Here is a 23,145-nt window from a genome sequence, read left to right on the forward strand (position 1 = left end):
TCTGTATATATATTTCTTGATCAACAGAAACGAATGCTAACTGGTGTCCTAAGGTGTGAACAGGGCCTTTGGATATTTTACATCAAGAAGAGATCCTCATAGAAAAGACGACTAAGATCATTCAAGTTGACCAGTTTTTTTTTTTGATTGCTGATAAAGTTATATTAAACTTAGACTTTAAAAATTACCTGATATTTTTTAAAAACACAGCACTTGAAAATGACTGTCCCCTTCCGGTTTAGCAATATTTGCCAATTCTGTGGTTTGGAGACCTGCAGTTGCCTATTCTTGTTTGTCATCTCTTTCCTCAAGAACCCACGCCCAAAGAAAACCAAGAACATAACTACCCACATTTTTACTCTCCTGACGTGAAATCCACAGTTCAGAGAACTGAGTAAAAGGTATGTTTTCATGGTAGAAAGAACTTTCTATGAAAATGCAGCAGGCATGCATGTGTACGGCTGGATTGCTCTGTGCATTTTGCAGAAATGTTGGTAGGGAAAATTGGAAATACATACCCAAAACAATTAAAGCTCTATTAACCCATAAACTTTCCTTAGAAAAATGTATCTCAAGAAGCCCTCAAACATGTTTATCTGAGAATGGTTATTGCAGCATTAAATACAAAACAAATCATGGAGCTCTCTAAATACCTCATGATTGGAGAGTGTTAAAAAGCCTGGTTTGCTGACAGCAGAATCCTGGGATAAGGATGACAGGGGTTCTTGGGTAAATACTGGGTAAATCCTATTTCTCTCTTACTTTGAGGTCAGTGGGTTATTAATACACATACATACATGTCTGGGTGAACTCACACACACACGTATACAAATACCTACATACATCTATAAAAATGAACCCTTTTTCAAATCTCTTCTGCCCATCTCTGCTGAAAGGCAAAATAGCATTGAGGCATTCCCCACTGTTACTCCCTCTGTTCCTCAACAGATCCTATACCTACATTTGTCTGTCTGTTTTCAATAGGGGTCATGACTTTCTGTCAATCTAAAGGTAATCATTTGTTTTATAAAGTGACTCTTCCCCCAACTTTCTATTTTGATATTTCCCATCTTTGCACATGACAAAATTTCTGTGTCTTTTGCTGGCTGGATTTAGATTTGATTATTAAATTTAAAATGCCACTCTATTTGTGCAACTAACTTCTGTCAATAGGAGTTAAATGCTTCCAGTGTACTCTAACTTTGCCATATTTTTTACATAACATGCATTGTAATCGTATGCCCTTTTTCCACAGTGGTTTAAGAACCCCTGGAATTCCAAAAATAGGTCTTTTGTATCTATTTCTCCAATGCCTTGCCCAGTCCCAGGAACATAGAGGCTGCTCAGTAAGTTTATTCAGATAAATGAATGAAAGCCATGAATGCAGGTAATTTATATGTCTATTTTATACAAACTAAAATATAGTTGTGCAAGATGTACATACTGTTCTCAAGATGAAAAGCATTAGGTATTAATTTTAAGCTTTAGTACATTCCCCCTTCCTGAAACTTTCAATAAAATGAAGAGGAAAAGCTATATAATACTACTTTGAATAACAAAAGACACGTTACTACTATTCAGAAATTTTATTGGTGTTTATTATATGATTTTAGAAAGAAACATCATTCTGCTTTTCTGCCTCTTGTTCCAATTCAGACCTGGTTCCCAGTGCTCTCAATAGCACAGCTTCTCTGATGAAGAAAGGTGCTCTTTGGTCAAGACGAGGTGTGCTGTGTACCAGGTGATGAATGGCCAGCTCACCTGCAACTTTGTGACAGGGAGACAAATAACGTTGTGCCCAGGCTTCATCAATTTCTCTCTAGTGTCACAAAAACAAGTTTTCCCTTCATACCCACCTTTGAGAAAAGTTTGAGGGAAAAGTAGAAAATTAATTAGCCAAGTTAGTGGGTAAAAGAAGGGAGAAAACTAGTCTTTTATTTCTATAAATGAAATCAGATGCTGATTTGATACATTAAATATTTTGCAAGATTTTAGCTATTTGTAATTAATTGCACAGGGATACACATTCTGAATAGATTATTCTTAAAATTAAAAAAACTGCTGAATATGTTTTTGTTAGCCTTAGATCATTTAAAATATATCTGCACATTTATAGCAGCAGTGCTACAATTGTATATACAGATAGTCCTTGAAAAATCTGGGAGTTAGGGGCTCTGACCTCTGAACAGTTGAAAATTCATGTATAATTTTGACTCCCCCAAAACTTAACCACTAATAGCCTGCTGTTGACTAGATGCCTTACTGATAACAGAAATAATCAATGAACACATACGGTCACCTAGGCTGGAGTGCAGTGGTGCCATCACTGCAATCTCAGACTTCTGGGCTCGAGGAATCTTCCCATCTCAGCCTCTCTGTTAGCTGGGACCACAAGTGCCTGCCCCTTTGCCAGGCTAATTTTTTTTTTTTAATTTTTATTTTTAGAGATGGGATCTTGCTATACTGCCTTTTATATGCTTATGAATTGTGTTCTCACAATAAAGTAAGCTAGAGAAGAGAAAATGGTATGAAAAAAATCATAAGGAAGGAAAAGTATATTTACTATTTATTAAGGGAAAGTCATATGAAGTCATCAGGAAGGCCTTCGTCTTCATCATCTTCAAATGTTGAGTAGGCTTTGAAGGAGGAAGATGAGGAGGGGTTGGTTTTGCTGTCTCAGGGATGGCAGAGGTAAAGAAAATCTTCATAGAAGAGAACTCATGCAGTTCAAACCCATGTTATTCAAGGATCAGCTGTCATTTGAAAGTATTCAGGTAAACACAAACTCAGTGGCATTGTGGGGGATGTTGTGTCTTGGAAAAGTGGGCTAGATTTGTATTAAGGTGTTAGTTCTCCATAGAAATAGAAAGGTAACAATTTCTTAAGAATTATTTTAAACAATATATGCAACAAAATGGACTTTTGCAGATAATAAATATCCATTTCAGTTGAAACATGATTTTTTTTTTTTTTTTGAGACGGAGTCTCGCTCTGTTGCCCAGGCTGGAGTGCAGTGGTGTGATCTTGGCTTACTGCAAGCTCTGCCTCCCGGGTTCACGCCATTCTCCTGCCTCAGCCTCCCGAGTAGCTGGGACTACGGGCACCCGCCACCACGCTCGGCTAATTTTTTGTATTTTTAGTAAAGACGGGGTTTCACCGTGTTAGCCAGGATGGTCTCAATCTCCTGACCTTGTGATCCGCCCTCCTCAGACTCCCAAAGTGCTGGGATTACAGGCATGAGCCACCGCGCCCGGCCTGAAACACGATTTTTTTAAAGCCAAGATTTGAAAGTAAATTTTCTATATTTTGTTAAAATACATGTAATTCCAAACTGCTAATCTTGAAAAATTCAAAGTCATTGTTTGCAGCTTTACATTTGTTCTTAGGAAAGTATTACCTTAGCGTTTTTCCCACAAACTCTGATAGCTTCCCTAAGTCATTTTGAAAAGAATATTTCTTTTTGGGTCATTGTAATACATTACTGCATCAGCTTTTAGTTGAAATTAAAGGTCTTTGTTGCACAGCTAAACTTTTTCTAATAATATATTTAATGTGTTTTGTGTATTTTAAGATATTTTTCTGACACAATCGTTTAAGCTTCTCTTCAATTCTAAGCATCATGAGATAGTTTACATGGTTAAACAACCATGCTGACACCAGTGCAGCTCATTTCAAATGAGATCCATTCCTGCAAGCTGAGTTGAAAGGAAAAGAGATCAGAGAGAAAGTGAGAGAGAGAGAGTGAGAGTGAGAGAGACGGTGGGGCGGGGAGAGAGAGAGACCCAAATAAATAAAGGGAGATAATCAAATCTACATCTAACAACATAAGTTTTTTGTTTGATACGTGTTGGGACTAACAAAACAAATGGGTAGGGTTTTAATTGCATGTCTTCCTTAACATAAATATGACTCTGCATAGTTTCATGTGAAATTTGATGAGACCCAGAAAGCTATAGAAAAATCACATGAATTAAATAAAAAACTATGTTTTCTGAAGGGGAAAGGAAAAATGCACACACAAAAATCTAACAAATATTAGACTCTAAATATGGTAAAGATATGAGAATATTTTACATATATTTTACTTATGTAAGTATAATAATCATCCTGATGTGTTTGTACATATTCAAAACCTGATTTTACTGTATCACATTTCAGAAGAAAGAAAATTGAATTAAAGAAAAATGCTTTAGCTCAACTTGACTTGCATAGAATTGTAGAACAATAAGATTTGCATCAAGAATAAATCATGTTTAAAAATTTTGAAAATGATTTTGTTCCTGATAGATTTTATTTACTGACAGCCTCTGAATGCCTTTCAGATTAAAGAAAGAAAAGAAAAATAATAGATAAAAATGTTAATTCTGCTTTTTCTAAATAATGAAATTCTTGGCAAGTGCGTCAGCAAATGATATCATGAACTGATCTCGTGGCATTGTGGAGTAGATGTTCAACTTTCAAGCTAAGATTCCAGCAAGACTAAGCCATGTCATTTCAGTTGCCTTCAGTTCCTAATGGTGGCCCACTGGTCTTTTTGTCAAACTGATGAATCATCAAATCAGCAGAAATTATTAGCTTAACTTTCTGCCCTGTTACTTCAAACCGTATAGAGATATAGTCAAGAGTAAGAAATAAAAATGACACAAGCGAAAAAGAAATTAAGTAAAGCGATGAAAACTTCGCAGTCCTCTGGATAATTTTTTGAAACTCAATGAGCAAAATGATCAGCCCTAATATAAATATGTGCATAAAGGAGTTTAGCCAATTCCGTTTTGGATGAATCAGTTGGGTTAACATAACCACGGTGACAGAAAAAGCAAATTCACCTAAAATGAATAATCTAGGCAACCGAAGAAATAAGGCATAAACAAACTTTAGCAGTGGCCTCTATATCTTTTTAATATTTGTATTTTAATAATTTTAGAAGTTGAAATTTAAGATCCAAGGCATTTCTTTAGCTACTAATATACTCCGGAATGTTCCTTTCCACATTCTTAGTGTCTCATAATTAACTGGTTTTAGTACTTTTATTCCGTGTTCATATTCACATAAAAAAGTACTTGAGTACATTCAGAAAAACAACTTAAAAATAATACATGAGTTTATACATTCCTTCCTACTTTTAATATGCCACACAACATCAACAAATCTAAGAAAAATAGAAATAAGGAAAATTAAGTGCAAACATGAGAATGCTTATCATGATATGAAAATAAATGCCATATGGAGAAAAAGGTAGAAAAAGAAAACAAGAGAAAAAGGAAGAAAAAGAAAGCAAGAGATTTTCTTTTAACGTCCATATAGAGCTTTAACTTTTGCTGTAGTTTATATTTCCTATTGTTTTATCCATTTTGCCGTGAAATGGTCAGTAGAAAATGGCCATAAGTTGAAATTTGCGTTTCGGTAAAAATGACCTTCTACTTGGCTAGCACGCCAATAGCTGGAATCTTGAAGCAGCAGTGCTGCGGTGAGCTGGGAGTTTTAGGGGAAATAGTCACTGAATAAAGTCTGTATTCATAGATCAATGCTCATTACCTGGTCTTAACTGAGGTTGTAAATTTATTTCACTGATCCTTCTCGCTACTGATTCTATGCACCTCTCACCTACCTAAATAGATACAAATCGATGGAATAATTTACTCAAGAGCCCTGCTTAATCTATTTCCATATACTTCATCAAAAACTGAACAGGTTTTCTAACTTTTTCACTGTTATTTCATTCTATAATAATTATAGTGTTAATTAAAAGATATATTAATTCAGTTTAATCAATTTTCATAATAAATGTTCCAATTTAAACATTTTCACGTTTACATTTTCTTAATCCAGTCTATCATTGTTGGACATTTGGGTTGGTTCCAAGTCTTTGCTATTGTGAATAATGCCGCAATAAACATACGTGTGCATGTGTCTTTATAGCAGCATGATTTATAGTCATTTGGGTATATACCCAGTAATGGGATGGCTGGGTCAAATGGTATTTCTAGTTCTAGATCCCTGAGGAATCGCCACACTGACTTCCACAATGGTTGAACTAGTTTACAGTCCCACCAACAGTGTAAAAGTGTTCCTATTTCTCCACATCCTCTCCAGCACCTGTTGTTTCCTGACTTTTTAATGATTGCCATTCTAACTGGTGTGAGATGATATCTCATAGTGGTTTTGATTTGCATTTCCCTGATGGCCAGTGATGATGAGCATTTTTTCATGTGTTTTTTGGCTGCATAAATGTCTTCTTTTGAGAAGTGTCTGTTCATGTCCTTCGCCCACTTTTTGATGGGGTTGTTTGTTTTTTTCTTGTAAATTTGTTTGCGTTCATTGTAGATTCTGGATATTAGCCCTTTGTCAGATGAGTAGGTTGCGAAAATTTTCTCCGATGTTCTAGGTTGCCTGTTCACTCTGATGGTAGTTTCTTTTGCTGTGCAGAAGCTCTTTAGTTTAATTAGATCCCATTTGTCAATTTTGGCTTTTGTTGCCATTGCTTTTGGTGTTTAAAATTACTATAGTTTTTTTAAGGAATTCAGAGGCATTAAATATTTATATATATTTTTTGATCTATGAGTGCCTTAAACAACCACTTTGAAGTTGCATCATTATTTCTACTACCACTGTTGATCAATTTACACTTGCTTGTAGAACCACCTCAATTTGTGTAGCTGCCTTTAACTTTTGCTTGTCAGTAGCAGCCTTTTGGGAGTGGAAATCGAAAATAGCCAACGCTGTTTATATTAAAAGTCATCAGAGCTCACTTTAGTTCTGTAATATATGTTAACACTTTCAAACTGTATTGAAAATCTATTGATGGTCAGTCTGCTAGCTTAAGGATGTGAGGTGTTGTTAAAAAAAATGTAATTAAGAGATAAGCCAAAGAAATTCAGAAACTCTGAACAACTTCCAGGAGCAGTCCCTATGAGCAAGCCAATCCAGTTTCACTTTGTGAATGAATAGTCATGATAACGAACTACTACTGAGCACCTGTTTTGTCCAGGCACATTTATATTACTTCTCTCTTTTAAGCCTCCAATGTTGCCACGAAGTATTCTTCTTGCATGAGGTGTCACGTACAAATACATCATTGACCTCCCTGTGTCACCTGGAGCCAAAGCTCATACCTAAACCATGGCTTTGCCCTGAGATCCTGTGCCTTTTCTCCACATTAAAAATAAAAATTAAAAATCTATATTTTATTAAAATATTCCCATAGACCCTCTTCTCCTTTACCTCCAAAATATTGAATAACACAGCAAAGTCATGGAACAAAATGTAACATGACAAACGAACTCTGAGACATTCGCTAGATCTTCCTGATCATTTTGATTTTTTCATTTAAGATTGAGTGATTTTACAAATATCTTGGAGTATGGAGAAAACCCATTCAACTCTTCAAGTGTGTCTGAGACCTAGGGATCCCACTGTGCCTCAGAGCCAGCTTGTGTAATTTGTAATCAGAAGATGCTTGAGTTCCATCATTTGCATTACCTACCTGTGTGACCCAGGACAAAATAACCAGGTGATTTTCTTCTGAGTTTAATCTGAATGTCTTGTCTGCGGTAAACATAGCCCTGAAGTACAGTATCTCAAGAATAAAAACCATAGTTCATATTTTGTTTCATGCCTTAAGTTTTATTCCAAGGCTAAGAAGATTATCTATACATTTTCTCATTATTTGGAGAATTTCTAGAATTTGTAGCAGTTTGATAGTTCTTATAAATGTCATGAAGACTGCTTGAAAACTACACTTAGTTATTTTCCTTCCCCCCACCACTGAAAGTCTTTTTATTCATTGTCACCCAATACCTACCTGCTATATTAGGTTTTTTATAAACATTGTTAAAGCTTGGAAGATGGAGATTCTGCCTGTTTCAAAATTGTGATTTCTTCATTAATGGAGATATTTTGAGAGTCTGTTTCCCTTGTCAAAGTAGGTATGGTTTTTAAATGACCATGCTGCTCTAACTTTGACAAACAAGTAGGATCATTCATCATTATGGTATACATGTGCTGTTATGGACTACATAATGTTTTGGTTGAAGTTTTATTTGCAAGCGATATGTGTGTGTGTGTGTGTGTGTGTGTGTGTGTGTGTATCTTTATATCTCTCTAAAGATATGCCATAGTATATAACCCTAACTCCTCATATATGCATATGCATACTTATGAAATTAAATACCTGGCTGGGTGTGGTATCTCACGCCTGTAATCTCAACACTTTTGGAGGCCTAATCGGCGGATCACCCAAGGTCAGGAGTTCAAGACTAGCCTGGCCAACATGGCGACACCACGTCTCTACTAAAAATACACAAATTAGCCAGGCGTGGTGGCACAAGCCTGTAGTCCCCGCTACTCGAGAGGCTTGAGGCAGGAGAATCGCTTGAACCCAGGAAGCGGAGGTTGCAGTGAGCAGAGATCTTGCCGCTGCATTCCAGCTTGAGCAACAGAGCAAGATGCCATCTCAAAAAACAAACAAACACACAGAAAAGAAATTAAATACCTGACTGCAGTTCTAAATAAATAAAACAAAATGCAGCTTTCAGTTCTGTGTTGATTTAATGCTTTGAGTAGCAGGAAAATTGTAAATGTCATTGTTACTGAGAAAGAATGTAAATCATGCTTCAGACTGATTAACGTTTTTGATGTTGTTCAGATATCAAATACCATATGCCAATTCAGGTATTTGGCACATGGGTCTGGCATCCAATTGCTTATTTCATTTACATTTTTTCCCCCGGAAAAAAGTATGTACTTATTCATTCATATGAAACCTCCTTTTCCCCTCATTCCCTCACTCTATCCCTCCCTTCTTCCCTCCCTCCCTCACTCCCCTCTTTCCTTCCTTCTTTCCTGTCATTCTTTTGTTTCTGCTATCTGCCTATTTTCTTTTGTTTTAATGATTACAGGTTCTAGTACCTAAGGTACCAATTTATTGGTAAGAAACCAAATTACTTTTTGTAATGATGCCATTTAAAAGAACAACTTTCACTTACTGCCTTGTGAGAGAGGGGAAAAATACTATCTTTTTAATGCAAGAAAAGTTCAATATAACGTATCACCAAATGTAAATGCAATAAAGAATGACATTGAACTCTATGTTATTTGCCATTTAGCTTAGCAGTACCAACATATTCCAGAAACTGAAATTTCTCTATTGCAGATAAAAAGAATAATAAACAGGGAAATCTATGCCATACATTTAAGAAACAAATATTGTTTTCTTGGTTTTCAACTTGCTTGCAGAAATAATTATTTTAATATTGTAGTTCATTAGCCAGTATACGGTAGACATCCTCTACAGGAAAAACTAAACAAGATGATGATTACAAAGGAGCAGGGGCTGAACTTATTTGTTCAAAATGAACATATGCACAACCTTAAGCATGCTCAAGTGTGTGCCAGGAAAACTACTACAAAGAATTAACGGATGTAGTGAAATCTGCATCATCAGTGATTGTTTCTGAGCTTGGGAAAGGAGTCGTTGCCTATTTGGATCCTCTGGCTGACCCCAGAAGAAGCTGCTTTGCTTCAACATGTCCAGTGGAAATAATATTGCGGGAAAGTGGTTACACACTTACAATAATAAATACTAGGCACTGAAATCATTCTCCTGTAATAAGAATAGATGAACATGAAAAAAAAAATATTCCGCCAGAATTAGAGACTATTCCAATGCTGGCTGACTTGATGGGGAGAAAGGACTCATTCCCCTTCCCTCCTTACCGTTCCTTCCTCACCTAAATTATCACTTTATATTTACAATGAAGACTGCAGTGTTTCTCCCAACTTTCAAAGCTGTGTTTTTTTTTGGGTGGGGGGGCAGGGTGTACCTCTTATGTAAAGCAATGGTGGTTTTAGTTTTCCACCTTTTGGTTGGCATTATCTCCAAACAAACGCTAAAACACGGGTAAGTGGAACCTTCTGATCCTCTTGTATTTGTGAAGAACTTTAATCAGTTCAAAATATATTGAGAAAATGAAAACCTATATTTTAAGGAATACTGCTTTTCGTCATTTTGCTAAGTGTTTAGAAAGAATAATGTATTGTCATACCAATAAAAGTGAGTGGAATTTGCACTTGCATTTTTTCCTGCAAGAATGGAAACGCCTATGGCAGGGGGAGAAGCAGCATGAGGAACGCTGAAGAGATGGTGAGATGGCACATGGAGTGGCCTTACCACAGCAGAGGTAGATAAAGGTCAGAACAGACTCCTTCCTAGCCATTCCCTTAGAAGTCATCTGAATAAAATCACCCTGTGAGCTCTTCCTCAGGAATCACTTGCAGCCTCAATTCCTCTGCTTCTCGTCCCCTCAGTGCCACTGAAATCTGTATTCCACCACTGCTTAGGGATACCAAAGTGCTCATTCCTACAAGTGTTTCACAGTCAACAATTCCATGCAATTAATGTGTCTCCCCCGAGCCATTCACTTCCTCAGCTTGTGTCCCCAGAAAAGCACCATGTTTCCATACATTAACATATGATGCCTATGTGTATGTGTCTGTCCATATGTGAATGTATTTGCATTTGCAGAAAAAAAAATTTTTAAAAAGGAACAAAAACGGGAGAATTTTGCATTTTTGGTGTTTTCTTTTTTTTGTATTTGCGCAGACCATTTTAGGATTTTCAGTCTCAACAAAACACTATTAAAACAAAGAATCTAGTAAAATATTGTGCATGTACTGCTAAACAATTCTAGCAATTTTATTAAGCAATACCTTTATTATTTTTGAATATTCTTAACAGACTGGAACGAAACATTTTTTTTTCAAAACAAAATATGCATACTGTACGCATGTCGCAGGGTTAAGTATGATGCAGAGGTTAAAGTCTGTTTGAACAAAAACAAATGCCCGGGGAAATTTCATAGCTATAAAGTTAAGAACTAAATTTTGTTCACTAAGAGGACCTTTTCTATGGATTTCCTTCATCTCTCAGTCACACTGCAAACTTATCTGAAGTGCACTTCCCAAGTGTAGTTAGAGAATAGGAAGGAATGTAAAATGTTTTTTTTAATTATTTGTTTTGTTTGTTTGTTTTTTTAAAAACAGCCCTTATTAACTCTTCCTTCCACCGATTCTACTGTAAACTCATAAAAGCCTTTTATAGAAAGCAAATTCATGTACACTCAGCAGGTGAAATGTTCCCACAAAGAAAATAAAATACAAACAGTGATCAGACCTCTTTTCCTCAACTACCTAGAGCATGTTAGAGTGATAAAGTTTTTGCACGTTAATAAAAATGGCTGACCTATTTATTTTTTAAAAAAGAAGTTGTTCCTCTGTGATAATGCAGAACTGCATACACTGTATACCTGGAATAATTTTAAACCATATGTTAGGGAAATACTTGAATAAAATTGTGTATATTCTGTATATTGCAGGTGTTTGAGCATTTCTAGTGTCTCTTCCACAACAATAAGGGAGGAAAAGAAGTCCAGATATGTGTCCGCAATCCCTTTGTTCCCTGTAATTACAATGGCCAAAATGTGCTCCTATATTACTGCAACAGAACAAAAATCACAATGAAAGCCCACCTTCATTGTCAAAGGAAAAACTTCCTCACTCCCCGCATCCTGATTCTAGATAGCTGCTCCTGTCCAACTGGACCAGCAGGAAAGGGCTGGGCCACTTGGGGATGGGAACTGGAGCAATACAGTTCATGATAGTTTTTTTTTTTTTTTCCTTTTATTTTGTTTTCAACATAAAAATGTGTTAACTGTCTGATTCCACCTATTATGGAGAGCACTTGTTTGTTCAGCTAAAAAGGAACTCCTGTCAGGCCCCCTTGGCTCTGCTCTGTTTCAGGTTTGTGCAACAGGGGCTCAGAGGCCCACCAAGCGTGCACACCCATTCACTGTGGTTACACAGACAGAAGCAAGCGGATGTTGTTTGCTTAGGGGACGAGAAGAGGGCGAGGGAAAGGAAAGGCCGGGAAGGGTGTTGGTTCTGTGGGTAGAAGGGAGACTTAGGGATTTTTTTTATTTTTATTTTTTGTTGTTTTCTTTTTTTTGTCTTTTTTATTTTTTATTCTTTTTTTGTTGTTGTTTTTTGCTATACCATGAGGTCATAGCAATCATTCCTCTAATAGAAGCTGACAGGACATAAAGACAGAACTATCTGATGAACACACACAATGACTAGAAATATATAGAGAGATAGAGACAGTGAAAAGACTTAGTTTACCTCTGAGAAACCATCCCCCAAAATAAATCCTGTATTAACAAGTGCAAAAAATAAACAAACAAATAATCCCAAACCAAAACGAAAGCAAATAAAACCTCCAAACATTAAAACACAGTGTATAAAATGGTGTGAGAAATTTAAAGTCACTTTCCAGCCTTTTAGTCAATAAAAAGCTGTGGTTGTGTCCTTGTTTGGATTCAGGCCCATCTGTTTAAATTTTACCCTAAAGGCCTTGCAATAAGTAATTCGAGGGTAAAAGCACCCAGTTTCTGTTACATGAGACAGCAGTTGCCATTTTTCACGGCGGGCCAGCTGCTGCTGTGGTGACACTCGTCCTTCCGTTACTCCTCATTGGTTGAGTTTTCTTCCAGCGTGTTGATGCCTCCAAAGCTCAGTCCGGTTGTGTTCTGTGCTGCCGAGGCTGTGAGCACTGTGTGTAATAGAATCAGTACAAGAACACACAGCTTGAGTCTGCTGTTGCACAGTCTTGTTGCTGATGACACTGTGAGCGATGTCCTGTGACAGGAGCCACTTTTCTCTACGGTCCCTTTGGATGGGTTATTTGATTTTTCTTCTCTCCTGACGTCACAGCATTCTGGTTCATCATTGGTTAGAAAGGTTTCATAAAGCCCTGTAGGAAGAAGGAAGTAGAGTGTCAGCAGGAAGGAAATACATTTGTGACATAGTAGAGTGAAGCTGTTGCTTTAACATTCTAACCCACAAAATCTGACAGGCAATTAGACATTTATTTAAAGGAAAATCAAGTCAATACAATTGGATAAAGAGTCACCCATGGTCTCAAACCAGTATTGTTAGATTCCTCAAGTTGTTCTTTTATATTCCTGCCAGTCATACCATGAAAGTTCTGGGTTGTTGGGAATACAGAATAGAAGATTTCATTAAGTCAAAATCAGAACTTGAGGTTCCGGATCAACTTGGAGATCAAGTACATGCAGTCATCCTTTCTTCTTTCACAGGAATGTGACCAATTGATGCACTGCGTAAACTGACATTAGCTAGTTATGCTGAGTGAAATAAGCAACACATCATAACGTCATAGCTCTAGGAACCATGTTATCATCGTTTCCTCTCAGAAGCCTCATCAAGTCTTCTCTCCCCCTCTCTGGGAGAATGGGCAAAACCATCTATATGTCCAATGGGTGATCGGGTCATTTTGATTTATTTTCTAAACATTTCTCTTATTTTTCTCCATTTTCTCCATTTGCTTTCTACAGAAGTCTGCCTCAGTTGAGGCTTCATTATCTTTTGCTGGGACCATCACAGAAGGAGTCTCTCTGCTGTTCATCTTCTCATTTGATCTGTCCTCCAATTGTGCCTATCAGGAATTGTCTGTCTCTCTCCGCTTCTCTTGTTCTCTCTTCCCTTTTTTCCTCCTTGCTGAAACTCTTCCTTCCCTTTTTGTCTTCTTCCTCTGATAACACACATTGTTCTTATTTTAAAATTGACAATTGCATATTTTAAAACTTTGGAAGTGGTGAAAAGAATAAAACAACTGTGTATCTACAATCTTTCCAATCCTTTACCTTGCTGTATTACATAGAATATTTTTATGCAAGCTATATAAGTCATAGTGTATTTTTTTTCTACTTGACTGAACCATTTATCCATGGGTGTTAGAATGAACTTTCTACACAAATTTTGTCATATTAATGTCATGCTTGAAAAACTTAAAAATGGGGATAATAGTAGAGTTGTTGTAAGGATTACATGAGATTTTTCATGTCACATGCTTGGTTCAGTGCCCAGCACATAGAAATAACATGAAAATTTGGGCTGCTGTGAATAACAATAGTTATCAATGGTATCTCATTACTTCAACCTAAACAATAAAATCTAAAGGTCTTTCCTCTCTCTCCAGGCTCACTGCTCAGTGTTCCCGCAATCCTGAAGCATTGGCTCTTCCCAGAGCACCCAAGCCTGTATCACTCGCCAAGCTACTGTTTCTTCCTAAAATGTCCTCCACCAATTCCTCTACATACTTCTCATTTATCCTTCAAATGCGGTTCAAGTGAAACTCCCTGTATGAAGCTTGTACTCATACCCCTGGGCTATTAGCATTTTGCTTAACTCTTAATTATAGCAATTATTCTTATTTTTCTTGTAATCACAATTGCTCATTTTAATTTCAATTTTCTTACTTATCTGTCAATTTAAAAGCATAAACTATACATTCTTAATTTTGTATTCCCAATATGTAGCAGAATGCCTGAGCAAAATACTTAATGAGCATTTATTGCATGAATAAACTCAGTATACCTATTTATTTAATTAAAAATAATCTCAAATAATATACACTTCAATCTTCAGTTTCTTTTAAAGAAATGAACAATATCCTTATAATGATGCTTACAATATTCATTTCTTCTTAGGCATTCAAAGGTAAACTTCACCTTCGCCTAGGTAGAATATAAAAAAAAACAAAACTGAATTAATGAGGTCTTCAGCTCTGACATTTTTATTGTATGATATTTTCTTTTTTCACATAAGATATCTCACTGCTAGACTAATCATTTATTGAAATATACGTTTCCAATACTACATTCTACAACAAAATGAGTTTACAATAAGATTATAAAAATAGAAATCTAGAAGTCCTTTAGATCAACATTTTAGAATGCTAATAATCAGAATATATTTAACAATGTTAGGTAAATAAGAAGCTCTTCCAAAGTTGCTCAGAAACTGGTTTGCTGATCTACAGCTACAGTCATCGCAGAAAAAAAAATGGAAGCAGTTCATTCAGGCCAATAAATGAACCCTTCTTTTTGTCTGGCACAATTAATATTCTTTCTTTTTTCTCTCCTGTCCATCTTTTTAACAAGTTTTTACTCAAATTTATGAATAACATGCATCTATATTAAGATAAAATAATTCCACAGAGTATTTTACAAAATAACAAAAAAAATCCTCCACCTCCCACATCTCAAATTCTTCTTTCTCAAAGGCAAATATTTGCATATCTTTCAGCTGCTTTGTATTTAGCTGCATTTCTGAGAATAACATGTTTTATGCTCTTCTTGATTTTTCATTTTTAGCATTATCTGTAGATTCCCCTCAGGAAGTGTGGAGATAAAACATTTATTCTCCTCCTCCCTCCAGCAAACATGCTTCCCACCAAACCCTCACCCATTCCTCCATAAATAGTAACTTTGATCCCTGCTGTTCCATTTACAGTATAAGGATGACATAAATGTAATTCTTAGCTCAACCATGTAGTAAAGTCCAATTTTCTATCCCTATACCACTCGTTTTTTTTTCTACAGATAATACTTGTCTTGTTATTTTCCCTCTTCTAACTCATTCAACCCAAATGCATTGCCAGTTCTTTCAGTTGCATCAAGTGTTCTATCAGTTCTTTTCTGAAGAAATATCTCCTGCAGCCTCCCACCATCTGGACTGGTTGCCGTCATGCCTGATGAGTCTCCACGGCTCTGTGCACTGCAGTGCTGGATCCCCTGTTCCCTGTATCCTGTGCCTCATCCCCTTCTTTCTCCTTTTGAGGGTTTACAACCTCTAGTGTCTTCAGTAGGAAAAGCTCATGAGGGCGAATTTCCAAGATGCCATATGCCTTAAAGTGTGTTTATTCTACCTCATATTTAATTGATGGTTTGGCTGGGTATGGAATTCTAATTTAGAAATGATCGTTCTTCAGATTTATTCAAGCACTGGACCTATGTTTGGCTGTTGGACCTTCAGAACTTGTCCTTTAATTTTCTTACCTCTGCTGTTAATATTTCATATTACTTCATCCCTTAACTCTGCTTTCAGGGGAATTTGGTGAGTTTTCATGTGACATAATTTCACTGAATTTTGCTTTTTTCCCTAGGATCAAGTTCCAAGAGCTCCTTTGTGTTATCCGAATGTTGCTTTTTGAAGCAACTGTTCTTATTTTATGGTTACCATGTTTATGTTTTTCTCACTCTGAGATATTTGGGGTACGCTTATTTGTTGTGTTTCATTCCCTCCCTGAATAAATTCCCTCCATTTTCTCTGTGTTGCCACCCTTTTGTGTTTGTTTGTCCCTTGTTCTTCTCATGGAAACACCATGCATTCCTAGTTGTCTGCACAAAATAAAAAGCACAGGAAGTCTGGGCACCTAAGGAGGGCTGCGGCCTGTGAGCTGCACGTGAGATGACATGCCTGAACTGTTAGAATGGAGAAACTTTTATTTTTATTTTTATTTATTTATTTTTTTGGAGACAGAGTCTCGCTCTGTCGCCAGGCTGGAGCGCGGTGGTGCAATCTCAGCTCACTGCAAGCTCTGCCTCCCGGGTTCAAGTGATTCACCTGCCTCAGCCTCCCCAGTAGCTGGAACTACAGGCTCCCGCCAACACACCTGGCTAATTTTTTTGTATTTTTAGTAGAGACAGGGTTTCACCATGTTGGCCAGGATGGTCTTGATCTCTTGACCTCGTGATCCACCCGCCTCGGCCTCCCAGAGTGCTGGGAATACAGGCTTGAGCCACCGTGCCCGGCCAGGATGGAGGAACTTTTGAAATTCTGTCTTTAGGTTGATCAGACTTCCCAGAAAAGTCTATCCAATATCCATCCAGGAAGCAGAAGGCCAGGGAGCAGGAGGGAGAAGCAGGATGTGGCTGGGGGAGTCTCAACTTCAGGATGGAGTTGTGCATTGAATCCTGGTGGTCAGAGTGGTCTCCCGCCCTGAACTCCTCCTACTGTTGCTCAGATCAACAATCTTTTCTTTTTCTTTTTTTTTTTTTTGAGACGGAGTCTCGCTCTGTGGCCCAGGCTGGAGTGCAGTGGCGCGATCTCGGCTCACTGCAAGCTCCGCCTTCCGGGTTCACGCCATTCTCCTCCCTCAGCCTCCCGAGTAGCTGAGACTACAGGCGCCCGCCACCACGCCCGGCTAATTTTTTATATTTTTAGTAGAGACGGGGTTTCACCGTGTTAGCCAGGATGGTCTCGATCTCCTGACCTCGTGATCTGCCCACCTCGGCCTCCCAAAGTGCTGGGATTACAGGTGTGAGCCACCGCGCCCAGCCCAACCTTTTCTTTATCATCTCAAAAAGAAAAAGTTCCCTCCAGGAAGAAATATGCCCCCAGTCTCTGGGATGGGAGTAGGGAATGGGATTTGGGGACCTGACTGTCTCTTAAAACTGACTTCCACCCAGTCTTCCTTATTTTGCTCTTTCTTCCATTGCATCTCGTGTTGTCAACACCTGACTCTGGATGTAAATCGAACTGACTCTGTTTCCTCTCTGCTACTTCATATTACTTTTTCTAAGTTTCAGCAAATCTGTTAGCATGCATCAACTTTCTAATTTCTAAGAGGTTTTGATTATTGTCTCCTTACCTATTCTTTGATTCTTTTGGATTTATGCCATAAAACAATGTCTTTTTGGTTGGGACTCCCTAGAAAATTTTCCAGCTCTTTTTTCTACATCATTCTTCTCTGACTTGAATTCTGACAGATGCCTTTTTCTCTGTCAAATGCATTTCTGAATAAGCAAGGACATGCAGCCTTCTAAGGCCATTATTTCTTTGCCTTATATAGAGTCAGTAGGTCACATAAGCAGATCAATGACACCCTTGGGACCTGGGGGCACAGACTCCTCCAGTTGGCAGTGCTACCTACAGATGGTTTCACCCTGCATTCCTCCCGGACACTGCCCTTGGTTGAAGTTAGCAGTCTTGACCTATTTCTCAGGCCCTAGGCAGCCTCCTAACGATGTACAGGTCCCAAGGCTGGGCCCACTTGACTCAAGTCAAGGCATCTCTCAAGGGCCATCCCAGCTTCAGATTTTTTTCCCTCTACCAAATTTCTCCTTCTTCACCCCCTCATAGGTAGCATGCTTGAGAGTTCTCCCGCAAAAACCACCTGCACACAACCTGCTGGGACAAATTTCCTAGGAAAGCCTACCTACAGAAATGACCTTTTCCTCAGCATTGAAGAAATTATAAAAACATATTTCCAAACAAAAATAATTTCTCAAACAAGAACCTCCTTGCACAAACAAGTACAATTGCACTAATTAGCATTAGGAAAAAACAAAAGCAAATTTTCCAGGTAGTGAAATGTGGTTCTGATATATTTTGCTTATAAGCTGTTCTATTTGAAATCTCAAGTGAATCATTACCTGCTGTTTGACATTACAGTACCAACCTCACAGAGTTTTTTTTTTTTTTTTTGAGAATTAAATAATACACATGGGCTGGATGCGGTGGCTCATGCCTGTAATCCCAGCACTTTGGGAGGTCGAGGCAGGCAGATCACGAGGTCAGGAGATCGAGACCATCCTGGCTAACACGGTGAAACCCCATCTCTACTAAAAATACAAAAAATTAGCCAGGCGTGGTGGCAGGCGCCTGTAGTCCCAGCTGCTCAGGAGGCTGAGGCAGGAGAATGGCGTGAACCCGGGAGGCGGAGCTTGCAGTGAGCCGAGATGGCGCCACTGCACTCCAGCCTGGGCAACAGAGTGAGACTCCATCTCAAAAAAAATTAAAAAAAAAAATAATAATACACATAAATTGTTTAGACCAGTGCATGGCAGGTAAGAAAATCTCAAATAATATTAATTACTCATGTTGTAAGTAGAGATAAATAGTAAAATCAGAATTCATTATCAGGGGAATTCCTACCTAGAGGAATCAGGCAAGAGAAAGAAGAGCATTCAATTTGACTTATTGGAAAAGAATAAGTCAAATTATTCTTTGCTGCAGATGATATAATTTTGTTTTTAAATTTATTTAAATTTATTTTTATTTTTCTTATATTAATTATCATCCAGCCCCAAATGTCATAATTTTATATATGGGAAAAACTAAAAACTCCACCAAAAAACTGTTAGAACTAATAAACAAATTCAGTAAAGTTACAAGATACAACATCAACATACAAAAATCGGTAACATTTCTATATGTCAACAGTGAAAAATCTGAAAAAGAAATAAAGAAAGTTATCCCATTTATGATAGCTACAAATAAAAGAAAATATCTATGACTTAACTAAAAAAGTGAAAGATCTCTACAGTAAAAACTATGCAACATTGATGAAAGAAAGAGGACACAAAAAAATGGAAAGATATTCCATGTTCATGGATTGGAAGAATCAGTATTGTTAAAATGTCCATACTACCCAAAGCAAGCTACAGATTCAATGCAATCCCTATTGCATTTCTTGAGTATTTCTTGAGTAATACTCTACAAGCACAGGCAACCAAAGCAAAAATGGACAAATGGGATCACACCAAGTTAAAACGTTTCTGCATAGCAAAGAAAATAATCAACAAAATGAAGAGACAGCCCACAGAATGGAAGAAAACATTTGAAAAATACTCATTTGGAAAGGGCTTAATAAGCAGAATACATAAGGGGCTGAAACAATTCCATAGGAAAACATCTAATAATTCAATTTAAAAATTGGCAAAAGATCTGAATAGACATTTCTCAAAAGGAGACATACAAATGGCAAACAGGTATATGAAAAAGTGCTCAACACAATTGATCATCAGAGAAATGCAAATCAAAGCTACAATGAAATATCATCTCACCACAGTTAAAATGGCTTTTATCCAAAAGACAGGCAATAACAAATGCTGGTGAGGTTGTGGGGAAAAGGGAACACTGTTTGTGGGAATGAAAAGTAGTACAGTCACTATGGAGAAAAGTATGGAGGTTCCTCAGAAAACTAAAAATAAGCCAGGCGCAGTGGCTCACGCATGTAATCCCAGCACTTTGGCAGGTTGAGGCGGGCGGATCACGAGGTCAGGAGATCGAGACCATTCTGGTTTACACCGTGAAACCCTGTCTCTACTAAAAATACAAAAAAATTTAGCCGGGCATGGTGGTGGGCACCTGTACTTGCAGCTACTCGGGAGGCTGAGTCAGGACAATGGTGTGAACCCGGGAGGCAGAGCTTGCAGTGAGCCGAGATCCCGCCACTGCACTCCAGCCTGGGTCACAGAGTGAGACTCTGTCTCAAAAAACAAAAAACAAACAAACAAAAAAAACTAAAAATAGAGCTACCATATGATCCATGAATCCTAGTGCCAGTGTCCACAGAAAGGAGATCAGGATACGGAAGAGATACCTGCACTCCCACGTGTATTGTGGCACTATTCGCAATAGCCAAGATTTGGAAGCAACCTAAGCGTCCATTGACAGATAAATGGGTAGAGAAAATGTGGTACATATACACCATGCAGTATATTCAGCCATAAAAAAGAATGAGATCCTGGTCATTCACAACATAGATGGAACTGGAGGTCATTATGTTAAGTGAAATAAGCCAGGCACAGAAAGAAAAACTTTGTATGTTCTCACCTACTTGTGAGAGCTAAAAAATTAAAACAATTGAACTCATGGAGATAGAAAATAGAATAATGTTTACTATAGGCTGGGAAGGGTAGTGGGGGGTTGGTAGTGGGGATGGCTAATGAGTGCAAAAATATAGTTAGATAGAATGAGTAAGATCTAGTATTTGTTAATACAACAGGGTAACTACAGTCAACAATGATGTATTGTACAGTTTAACTAAAAGAGTATAATTGGATTGTTTGTAACATAAAGAAAGAATAAATGCTTGAGGGGGTGGGTAACCCATTTATCCTGATGTGTTTATTACACATCTTATGCGTGTATCAAGATATCTCAATAATGTTATACCTATTATGTACCCACAAAAGTTAAAAATGTTTTGAAAACTAAAAAAATAACACGACAGAAAAGTATTTTCTGAGTTCTGGAGGCTGAAAGTCTGAGATCCAGGTGTGGGCAGGGCTATGCTCCCTCTGGGGCTCAAGGGGAGGATTCTTCCTGGGCCCTTCCCAGTCACTGGTGGCTACCACCCATTCCTGGAGCTTCTTGGCTGGCAGGCATCATTCCAGCTGCTCCTTCTGTCCCCACGTGGCCTTCCCTACATATCTCGGTGTCTTTGCTGTTCTTATAACACACCAGTATACTGGATCCCAGGCCCACCGCAATCTAGTATGGCCTCATTTTAACTTAATGAATTACATGTACAAAGACTCTATTTTCAAATAAGCTCATATTTTGAGGATACACCATTTAGCCTGATGAGATTATTATGCATTATATGCCTGTATCAAAATATCTCATGTACCCCATAAATATATACACCTACTATGTATCCACAAAACTTTAAAAATAAAATATAGAACAGAATTTATTATTAGGAGGGGCTTTAAAGAACATCTATTTTAAATCATTTTTTTTGTTTTTCAATTAGTCAAAGCCACTTACCAAAAAGTCCTTATTTTTCACAGCTCAGAACAATTATTCAAGTATAGGCATTACAAATACTATGTAAGCACAAGAAAGTCAATAAAGTTCCTTTATTCTAAGGAAATCTTAAGGAATCTAAGGGATAAATATTTTCCGTATATCTAAGGAATAAATATTTTCTAAGGAAATCCTTAGAATAAAACATGGCATTATTTAAGTACGATCTTTATCTCAGTAATTTACATTTTGACATAGAGTCCAAGAATATATGAGACAAATTTTTCAAACGTTTAAATTAGTAATGCACTTTAAAATTAAAAAATAATTCTGATTGCTGAAGCTTAGAAAACAGTAACATAGTCTTTTTCATCTGAAAAAAGAAGAAACTACTGCAATTGTTTTCTCAATCTTTTTTATTAATGTGAAGATGCATATATATACACACACACTACATGCATATAATTTGTGAATCTCATATATAAAAATATATTTAATGTGAAATTGTAGCTACTTTGCTGTTCTTTGACTTTCCAGTATTTATTTTACATCTGGCATGTTTATTATCAAGTGAGATTATATAAAAATATATATAGTGATAGTTTTAGAAAGAGCAATTTTTAAGTATTTTAACCATCTAGGATAGTTCAGATGGCGTGAAATTTATAAAGCGTTGTGGATAATGTTTCCTAAAGGTAATTTTCAAACTTTTTCAATTTCTTTCATGTTTATTTATCTGTCATGGTTACTTTGCGTCAATTTTGATAGTTCATATTCTCTAAAAATAGCTTGTTTATAGGATTAGATTATTATAGAGTTGTGTATAATATTGTCTCATTTTAAAACCCTTAATTTGTCTAGATTCTCTTCCTCATTGTTAACATTTTATTTCTATTTTATCTTTATTTTCATCCTTGATTAGACTTGAAAGGTTTTTTAGTTTTATTTGTATTATCAAAGATACAACTCTTGAACATATCAGTACCTATTCTGTTTGTTAGTGAATTGGTATCTTTATTTATGTGAATTCTTCATCTTTCGTTTAATTTTCTTTTACTATTCTCTTTGTAACAATATTGAATTGAATGCCACTTTACTCAGTTAAATTGAGTAAAATATTCTTAAAAATAAAACACTTACTGCTCTAAATGTATTCTTAAAAATAAAACACTTACTGATCTAAATTTCCATTTGATAATAGCTTTAGCCAATTCTCTTATGTACGTATTTTGTAATTGCATTTTATATTATCTTTTGTACTTAAATTACTTGAGTGCTTTTTTGCTGTGTTTTGTTTTAGTTTTGTTTGATACATTTTATAGAGTACTTTTATAACTTATTTTTCATTATATTAAGTTCAACAATGTGATCTTTAGAAAGTTTTTTTTTCAATTGTTTTCCTTGTGTCTTACTATATAGACTTTTTTTTTCGCAAATGTTAGCGAAATGTTTCTAATTATTTTGCTTTAAATATTTTGTTATTATGTCTGTAGGCACAGAAAGTTCATAAACACGTTACACTAGACATTCACCACTAAACTAGGAAAAATATGACATTCTTTGTCGTTATAAAGTGCAATTATTGGTTTATATTTGTTGAGGTTTTTGTTATTGTTTTATTGTGATTTTGAATGTATTTTGTTTGGCTTTCTAGTAATCTCTATACATACTAGCATGCTTGTCTGATATATCTTTGTCCATTATTTTAATTTTTTAAATTTTTTTCCATAATTTTTCTTTATACTTTTC

The 23,145-nt window shown here is 36.7% G+C and overlaps 1 protein-coding gene across 3 annotated transcripts in view; it reads right to left on the bottom strand.

Annotated features, from left to right (window-relative positions):
* NALF1 (NALCN channel auxiliary factor 1) overlaps positions 1-23,145 on the bottom strand; it is an 860,969-nt gene that overhangs the window by 155,441 nt on the left and 682,383 nt on the right. The window contains exons 3-4 of one of the 3 annotated variants that reach the window (XM_063792313.1): positions 14,546-14,591; positions 10,692-12,805 (exon numbers count right to left, since the gene is read on the bottom strand). The exons of 1 other annotated variant lie outside the window; for it this stretch is intronic. In XM_063792313.1, the coding sequence (XP_063648383.1) occupies positions 14,569-14,591 (23 nt within the window). In that variant the 3' untranslated portion in view covers positions 10,692-12,805; positions 14,546-14,568. Of the gene's footprint in view, positions 1-10,691; positions 12,806-14,545; positions 14,592-23,145 lie in introns of those variants that run through there. One more of the 3 variants, XM_063792311.1, reaches the window with a different exon arrangement.

Source organism: Pan troglodytes, chromosome 14 (genome assembly GCF_028858775.2).
Source record: "Pan troglodytes isolate AG18354 chromosome 14, NHGRI_mPanTro3-v2.0_pri, whole genome shotgun sequence".
NCBI lineage: Eukaryota > Metazoa > Chordata > Mammalia > Primates > Hominidae > Pan > Pan troglodytes.